Source organism: Acanthisitta chloris, unplaced genomic scaffold (genome assembly GCF_000695815.1).
Source record: "Acanthisitta chloris isolate BGI_N310 unplaced genomic scaffold, ASM69581v1 scaffold23194, whole genome shotgun sequence".
In the NCBI taxonomy this organism is placed as follows: domain Eukaryota; kingdom Metazoa; phylum Chordata; class Aves; order Passeriformes; family Acanthisittidae; genus Acanthisitta; species Acanthisitta chloris.
This window is the reverse complement of record NW_008667956.1, coordinates 49,886-59,115: the sequence shown is the minus strand read 5'-3', so window position 1 is coordinate 59,115 and position 9,230 is coordinate 49,886. Positions and strand designations below refer to the sequence as shown.

Here is a 9,230-nt window from a genome sequence, read left to right as displayed (position 1 = left end):
TATATTTTATTATATATATATATAACTTTTATATTGGTTATTAATAATAGAATTCTCTATTTCTATCAAGGCCAGTTCTACTATAACATCCCTTCCAGGCTGCCAGAGGCAATTGGGCTATGGACTTGTTCTAATTCTCAAGGCATTTCCATGGCTCCTGCAGCCAAGTTGTTCCCTATTCAGCTCTTTGGTGTCAGTGATTTGCTGCATGGTGGCCAGGTCTCATCTCTAGTTTGCATTGAAGCCCAAGCCTTGGCATTTATCCAGGCTAAGCTTTGATCTTTGTGGAGTGGCAGTTTTTTTTATTTTCCTGGAAGGCTTTCAGAGGCACCTCACAGCCACCACCTCCTCAGTCTGCTACTTAAAACTAATGGCTCCAGGTAACACCTTTGATCAGCTTTTACATCCTGGCGGCACAGGGTTAATGCGGCTGCAAGAGACACCCTGATGCAGAGATTACAGCTCCTCTGGGTTCACCCGGAAGCTAACTTAAACACAGGATTTTCTTAAGTGTTGAAGATCAGAATCAACAAATATAGTGCCTTATCCCTGCGTGGAATCTGATTATCTCGAAATTCTGAAGACCTACAGCTCTTGTTTTTGTTGGTGCACTGCAGGGACCTGAGCTTTAAAGGTGCAGAAAGGACTAACAGATCTAACTGCCTTCCCTCACACACCCCTCAGAGCAACTGCTAGAGCCGTGAAAGCTCTGAGCAAACCTGAGGCTCACCTCCAGCACCTCCGGATATCTCACAGCTCTTGGGGCATCTCACGTGGCAGCAGACACTTATGTTTAGCAAAGAAATCCCACCCAATCTCTCACATTTTTTTACCCAGGAAGGAAAAATGGACCAAAACATTTGGAACTTACTGACTTCCCTAATTTTGATCATCATCAAAGCATCAAAGCTTTGATGCCAGTTTTGATGCAAAGCCCAGGCTTCCTACCCCTGCAGTCTCTGAAGGAGTTATGCAAACACTCACGCCTGCAGAGCTCTGTTGTTCAAAGCCAAGGCTTCACTCAGGTACATGGCTCCATCATCCTCTATTCTGTTTGCACTGAGATCCAGGATTTCCAGGGTCTGGTTCTGTTTCAGTAGCTCTCCCAGAAACTTTACACCATCACAGGTTATTTTATTACTGAAAGAGAAATGCACATTTTGGTTTTTAAGAAAAGGAGCTAAGAAAATGAGTTTCTAATGTTAGTCAATCACTCTCACCAGCTAAGGTCAAGGTATCTCAGGCTGGAGTTTCCATACAGTGCCTCACACAGTCTCTCTACACCAAAGGTTTTCATTTCCTGCTTGCTCAAGTGCAGCTCCACCAGAGAAGAGTTATTCCTCAACATCTGAGCTATATGGACTGTGGTCTCTTCCTAAAAACATATTCTCAGTTTTATTAAGCTGAACTTTAGGGTAAAAAATGGTCTTGCTTCAGTAAAAAGGGAAACACACAACTAACAGTAAGCCTTGGTCATCAGTTTTGTATATTGTATTGAAAATAACCAGGAAACACAATCTTGTGATGGAGCTGAAAATAAAATTAAATTGAAAAATACTTGAAATATATTTGCAGATTTACAGTACTATCCACATATCAAAGTACTAAGCAAATATCAATGAAGCATCAATGTTTAATCATTATGTCTAATCAGTTTTCCTCCCAGTCATTGCTCTCCAAAAACCGAATGTTTGAGCCAGTCTTTGCTAACACTGGAAGTATTTTGCCACAATGCTAATCTATTCTTTCATAGAAGAAAGGATTGGTCAAGACTCGACGACCTTGGAGGTCTTTTCCATCCTTAATGATTCTGTGGCTCTATGAAAAAGAAACAGGACTGCTATGTCCCGTCACTGAAAGACAAAGGAAGTTTGTTCTGAAGTTGTCATGCTTAGTTAAGAAAATAATTGAGTGAATACTGTGAGTCAAAAACAAGGGAAAAACCCAGAGGCCTCAGAAAATGGTAGACTTGAAGGCAGAAACAATGGCAAATAGAGTCTCTGCCAGATCCAGGCCCTTCCTGGCCTCTGTTTCCAATAGCAGTAGTTTCAACTGACTTCTAAAGCTGGGGTTAGGCAGATCAAATCTGCCTTAGCAGAAAAGAAACAACTAAGATCTGTTCAAGCTGTTAAATTTACCTTTGAGAATTTAGGAAGACCTGGTCTTCATGACAGTTTAATTTATTATCCTGCCATCAGGAAAACACTGTTCCTGAGAACACCCAAGAACTGCTGCCAGGAAGGTGAATCTGCCATGGCACCGGGTCTACAGCCAAGACCTGAGCAGCACTAGCTAAACCACCCAGCCCAGAGAACATGGGGCATTGCTGCAGTGTGCATTCTTCTTTAGGCTCAGGTAAACAGCAGTCCTTGTGCTTCCCCTCATTTCCTGCCAAACAGCATTTCTCCCTCAGTTTGCTGAGCAATGCAGGAAACTCCATGCTGTAACAGCAGAAGGAATACTTGGTTCTCCAACACCAACTCCTCTCCATTACCCTTTGTTTAACATGCATACCAAGAAAGCAACTTCAAAACATTTAACTTTCTAGTTAAACAGGGGCAGCAAGTGAGTGCACAGAACTTGGCACAGAAGGAGAAAAGGAATATTTCTGCAACCATTTCTTTCAGTTTGTAAGGAATCCCAGAGAGACATGCAGTTCAGATGTCCATAAATAAATCAGTACTGACTTGACTTACACTCCTCTCCTTGAGCTGACACTACAGTCACTACATACCTCTTGGCTGTATAGTAAAGGCCGATTTAGGTTTATTGCTTTGAGTGATTTGTTCTGAGCCAGAGCTAAGGCTGTCGCTATTAGACACTGCATACCCTGGAAAAGAAAAGAAATAAACTCTTTAGAAAAAACTGTTCCATGCATAGATCAAGCTACCGAGTTACCATGACTATTATTTCTGCCTCCATGCACTCTGGAGAGATGCAAGTGCAGTAGGCAACTGCTTACAGACACATGATGGATTTTCTGGTAATAGCAATGCCAACTGCCTGTGGAATAGGAGAGTGGAGTCGGACTAAGTAGTACAAATGACTTGGCAACTTAGAAAATAAAAAGCAAGAATAATGGATCTCAGAGATACTTGTCCATTTAATTGATCCTGTATTTTGGTTTTCCTGATTTATGAAAGAAAATCAGCCCTGTGGGTCCCCTATGTGTGTTCCCTTAGCATTTATCCACTAGGTAAATTCATATTTAGTGTGAACCATTTGGTACAGAGAAGTGAAAGTCTGGAATATGGGCCAATTTGGATTTTTTTGCTTCCTTTTGGTTTTCTCACTAATTTATATTTATTCTACTCTCCAATCAGGCTGGTCTACACCCAAAGCCATTTCATTTTAAACCAACTCTCTATCAACTAACTCCCTACCAAACACACACACTAAGCTTTCAAATTGGTTACACTTTCCTTGTCCATAAGACCCTTCACACTTTCTATGGGATATTCCTCCTTCTAGTTTAGGAGCAAATTCTGAACTTCCAGGAAACAAATACAGGTTTTTTAAGTGATCCACAGGCTTTTGACCCATTCCAACCCTCCTGAGTCTTCTCCCTGTGCATTGTGTAAGACATCTCAGTGCCTGACTCTAGGAGGCAGCAGGTTATCCAAGAGCAGATTGGGTGTTTTTCTATTCAATTCAGCACTGCTGTGCTTGTGTCCTTTATGGATCAAGCTCTGATAGCAGCAACAGAGCTATGGGATGCGTGACTTTCAGGTGTTATAGCACTGCACGCTTTAGAAGGAAAAGAATCTCTAGCGAATAAGAAGTCCTTTCTTCAACATGAATTACACAGGACTTAGCATAACAGAAAGAACAGCAGAGCAAACCTCAGAAAATGTGAAGCAAAGCACTTGAATCTCCAGGGACACAGTGACTAATATATCATCAGTCCTGACTTCACAGGTGCTTTGTGCAATGTGCCTTTTCAGGCACACATTGCGATGTTATATATTGTGTTACCTCTGGCTGTCACAAAATGTAAAATCAATGACAACAGATGGCATTTCCCCCTAATTAAGCACTGCAGGACCCTTGTAATACCATTGAAGGACTTATGTCATTGCTGGTAATTTTACAGGGTTACTCACCACATCACAGTCTCCAAGATCCAACTTCTCTAATGTTGAGTTAATTTCTAGCATTGAAGCAAAGAACATCCCACCTTGGTTTCCTATTTTGTTTCCAGTCATTCTCATGTGCACTAGAGTTTTATTCCTCTGGATAAAATTAAAAAACCAAGCAAATCAATTCCTTTAAAATGACCTGAAAAACAACACTGTCCTTTCCGCATGAATCCTGCTGGCTGTCACACAGAGACAAAACCCTCCAGAAGAATTGTGTCTCAAGTGATAACACTGGCTCAGCTGTTGGCTCAGGCTCCCCTCGGTGCCATCAAACACATGAGAGCCTGTAAGCAAAACTCCTGTATTTGGAAACCATTGTTTCTCCCAAATTCACAAATCTCACACTAAAAAAAAAAAAATCCAGGCAGATACTTCTGACTAAATTGGCATCTGAGATGCAAAGTATATCAAAACTGATTTTGTGCTGGTAAGCACCGTACGAGCTCAGTGTTGTACAATCTACTGCACAGCCTCAGTGTTTTGGAGGTCTGTCAAATGCAGTTGAAATCAGTTCAGGGTACAAAGACTGTGGAGGAGGAAGAAAGAGCTCATGTGAGTCTCCTTTCACAAACACAACAGATCTTACACACAAGCCTCATTTCCTTGGGAAACCACATTAAAAATAACAAAGTTGTTTTTATGCTGCTGCTGTCAGGCAAAGTTTTGAAAACATGTCCCAGACATCTTGAATCAAGGCTAATATTGACATCAAGGTACAGGCAAATTTAATACAATTTTTGGGAAAAAGAAGGGGAAAACTGATGGCATTATATATCCTGTAGCACAGCATTTTTCACACAGCAAAATCCAGCTGTGATAGTTGTGGTTTTTATAGACAATCAAGTGTTTTTATAGATAATTAAGTGTTAATGGCAGCACAGTGCAACTTTCTCTTGTGTGAAATCTGATTTCTGCAGTCTGCCTTGGGAAAACAGGCAATCCCTGTGATACAACAACATGCTGAATGGAGCAAAGACAGAGGCCCCTTTCAGCCTGCTCTGATGTTGGCAGCACAGCCAGTACTGGTCATCAAAAGCAAAAATATCAAACTAGATGCCATTGTCTGAATCTCCCAGACTAATACTCACACAGAGTGCTCTTGCTATCAGCTCTGCCCCACTAGTGCCAATGTCATTAAACATCAGGTTCAGGTACCGCAGAGAGGAGTTTTCCTTGGGAATAAACAGCAGGAAGCAGCAATGAGAGGTTTTTCCAGACATGGCTGCATTTTTCAAACAGGAGATACATATACAAAACTCTGTTCCTTTGCTGTACTTCAGGCAGCCCCTGACTTGGAGAATTAGATAATGCCAATGTCAGATAATAAGGGAAGGACATAAAAACCTGTGGTGTGAGCATTCCTCATGGGGTCTGCAGGAACCACCCAGGAACCTGTGTGCTCAGCATGACCCAATAAGGCAGGTGGATAAGCTCAGATGCAGAACTTCAGGCATTTTGTGAACTTAATGGCACCTCCCAAGCTCTAGTAACACAGGCACCAGGTGATAACTCATCATTTTCCATTGGCATCCCAGTGCTTACAATGACAAAAAGGCAGCTTTAAAGTTTCCTGTTTGGGCCTACAAAAAGGCTAACAGAGATGACAAAGTATCTAAAACAAAGGCACTGGCACATGTGTCACAATCATTACCTCCTTTGTTGAATTGAACTGTAAGCCTAAAAGCCTCACAGTTTATTCCACCATTCTTTCTTCAGGACACCTTAGCCAAATACCCAATGGCTTCCTACCAGAAGTTGGAAATCTCCCCAGAGAATATAAACTGAGATTCTAGTGGATGGATTGGGATGTAGAAGTCAAAACTGATGGAATTTTGCCAAATCAACACATTCTTGTCTCCAATACATCACATATAAATATTACCATAGCCAAAGAAATTACAAGTTGCTGAAAGATAAACATCACTTTGGCACCTGGAGGAATGCTGCCATGGTCTTTGCTCCAGCATCAGTCAATACATTATATCCAAGATCCAAACCTGAAAAAGAAGCAGAATGAGGAATGTGACAGATGCATATCTACAAGAAACTGATCTCTAAACAAAAAGAAACAAAGATGAACTGAGGCTGAAAACAAGACTGACCATGTTTTCTTACATTAGCACAGCAATGTCAAACACACATGGACAAACCTTACCTGTGACAAATGCAGCATTGAGTAAGACAGAGGCAAGAACTCCAAGATCCTCATCTGTTACTCTCTGCACTGGCTTTAGATGATTATTTCCAGCTATTTTTAAGGTGATTCCTTTTGTCCATCTGCTGTAATATAAAACAGTAAGCACTTGGGGAGAAGTAAAATGATACAGAGAAATGAATTCGCTCCCCAGACGAGAGGTGCTTGCCCTCACTGATGTGTTTGCATGCAGTTAGCTGCTGCTGCAGAGCCTTTGGTAACACCACGACAGACGAAGTGATCCAAGCTGTATTTGAATCACATCAGCACTGCCCTTTCTGATACCCTGAAGGCACTGCACAGCTGCAAGACCACACTTAGCACACACGCACAGAAAGCAGGAAGAAGCAACATGAGGGGAAGGCAGATGGAAATAAAGATTATCCTGCATGTTACCTCATCATCTTCTTTTTACTTGTTCCCTTTCCTTTATTTACTCTATCCTGTCCTTGGGATCAAAACCTAACATAAACCATTTCACTATGCTGCATTTTCTCTGTTTTTTTCCCCAAAGGACAATTAAATTTGACCCCAGCAGCAGCCATGAGTGGAAGCCCTACCTAGCCACATAATGAGTAAGAATTTGGGTGGTTAATAGCTTGGCAGGATTCAGACAGCTCAGGGAAGCATGACCAGCTGGAAGCTAACTGAATACAGCTGAGGCTTTTTAAACAGGAGCAAGGCAAAAAGAAGGGAGTTGAGATGACTAGACACTGGGTTTGGCTTCTTTAAGGGACAGAAAGGCACCATCCTGTACATTTTTCACTTTTTTTAATTTCACTGCTTGTAAAGCTGCCCAAAAAGGATATATAGCCACAAACTTCTGCCAAGATGATGTCAAGATGAGTCAAACCAGAACTTCAGCAGTAAATGCTAAATTTGATTTGTGTTTAAGCCTCAAACTGCATGAACTTTCTCATCATTCAATTCCTTATCCTGCTATGCTCTTTAAGGCTTTCAGAAGCATCTGAAACACACCGTTTGTTATTTCCTTACATTTTATCATTTTTATCAGTTCCTTGAAGCACACGAGCAATGAAGGGGTTCTCAGGCTGGCCCAGTTTTTCACAGGCTCGCACATAGTGCTGATGAAGATCTGGACGAACCGACATGACCTGCTGGAAAACAAAACGAAGTGTTACCACGTGGTTATGGCAGCCTAGCAACAGCACCCGGAGCAAGCACAGATCTGCATAACAACAAAAATGGGTTTGGTCTGAAAAGGGTTACAGCTCTAGGTATGCGGCACTACAGAAACAGATACAGGCAGGCAGGAAAAAGGAAAAAACGTGGAGTAGTGGGTGCGTTTCTGATGTGCTGTCGCTTGGGATCTGAGCTAACACAGAAGTGATACGCAGACAGGCAGGTTCTTGTTCCCCGCGCAGCAGCTCGAGCGCAGCCCCACCTGCGCCATCAGCACCTGCACCTTCTCCCCACGCCTACCTGCAGTGCCCGCACAGGGGTGAGCTCTGCCCCACGGCCGAGCCTTCCTCCGAGGTGAGGAAGTTTGGTAACCAGGCTGCTCCGATGTGAAGAGCGTTAGGTAACGGAGCTGTTCGCGAGGAGGATATCCCAGAGCTCGTTTCCAAGGAGCCACGCAGCAGGAGGGAGCGGGCGTCGGTTGCAGATGCAGCCCAGGACCCGAGCAGGATTCCCCCACTGCCCCCTGGACGTGCTGGGCTCCCCCCACAGTGGGAGCCTGACCCACCTGCGGTGCTCAGCCTCTGCGGGGAGGGCAGGGCAGGTTCACCAAACCACAGGAGTGGGTCATCTGGTCCAACCTCCCTGCTCAAGCAGGGTCACAATCACAGAATCCTCAGAGTTGGAAGGCACCCACGAGGATCATAGAGTCCAACTCTTGGTGCTGCACAGGACATCCCCAAGAATAACACCATGTGCCTGAGAGCATTGTCCAAGTGTTTCTTGAGCTCTGTCAGGCTTAGTGCTGTGACCACTGTCCTGGGGAGCTGTTCAGTGCTCAGTCAGCCTCTGAGTAATATCCTTTTCCTAATATCCAACCTAAACCACCCCTGACAGAGCTTCAGGCCATTCCCTCAGGTCCTGTCACTGGTTGGCAGAGAGAAGAGATCAGAGCTGTCCCTCCACTTCCCCTCATGAAGAAGTTGTATACAGCTATGAGGTCTCCCCTCAGTCTCCTCTTCTGCAGGCTGAACAGATTAAGTGACCTCAGCCATTTCTCATATGGCTTCCCCTCAAGGCCTTTCACCATCTTTGTTGCCTTCTTTGCATGCTCTCTAATAGCTTTATCTCCTTTTTGTAATGTGGTGCTCAAAACTGCACCTAGAGCACATGACACAGGATTGTGTCCAGGCTGTTCCTCACCTCACTCCCAGAATATGGATTTAGTGGTCTGCCCACGGCCCCTGAGAAGCCTTTGCAAAACTCTCTGTGGTTACACAGATCAGCTGTTATTTCAAAGGTGCCTGTGCTGGCCCTTTTCAGCAAATAAATCCCTCTAGTTACTTCAGTACTGCCCTTGTAGGCAGGAGAGGGTCAGCTCCATTCCTCCACACTGCAGCACTGCCAGGAGCTGGCTGTGATGGGTCTGTCTCATAACTTGCTGCACAAACTTCCCCCAGGTTTGAAGAATTTCCCTGAAACTAGAGCACTCAGACTGTCTGAACAGCCTGGAGGAGTTCATACACCAGATCTGCTGCTCACTGTCCCTGCCCCATGTTTTTGTAACGAACTCCAGACTATGCACTGTACCTCTGTCCTTCACCAGATTAACCAGTGTCAGGATACTACATCTGAATGAAAACTGTTTTGATAACTGTTCTAAGGGAGTATGCACTATGAAAAATGTGAAAGTATTTGTTCCTTTGTTTTAATTTTCATTTCACTGTTATCTTCCTTTTGTACAATCTAAGTTCTCC

General features: G+C 43.5%; 2 protein-coding genes across 2 annotated transcripts in view; one reads left to right on the top strand and one right to left on the bottom strand.

The window, feature by feature from the left end:
• Positions 1 to 980: 980 nt before the first annotated feature.
• LRRC34 (leucine rich repeat containing 34) lies at positions 981 to 7,445 on the bottom strand. Its single transcript, XM_009072731.1, has 8 exons — positions 7,330 to 7,445; positions 6,295 to 6,419; positions 6,072 to 6,136; positions 5,228 to 5,311; positions 4,104 to 4,232; positions 2,735 to 2,830; positions 1,221 to 1,375; positions 981 to 1,140 (listed from the first exon to the last, which is right to left on the bottom strand). Exons 1-8 carry the CDS (start codon positions 7,443 to 7,445, stop codon positions 981 to 983), a joined length of 930 nt encoding a protein of 309 aa, XP_009070979.1.
• A 128-nt stretch (positions 7,446 to 7,573) lies between these two features.
• LRRIQ4 (leucine-rich repeats and IQ motif containing 4) overlaps positions 7,574 to 9,230 on the top strand; it is a 3,129-nt gene continuing 1,472 nt past the window's right edge. Inside the window, 3 exon segments of the mRNA XM_009072733.1 lie at positions 7,574 to 7,630; positions 8,837 to 8,973; positions 8,975 to 9,164. Of these exon segments, the coding sequence (XP_009070981.1) occupies positions 7,574 to 7,630; positions 8,837 to 8,973; positions 8,975 to 9,164 (384 nt within the window).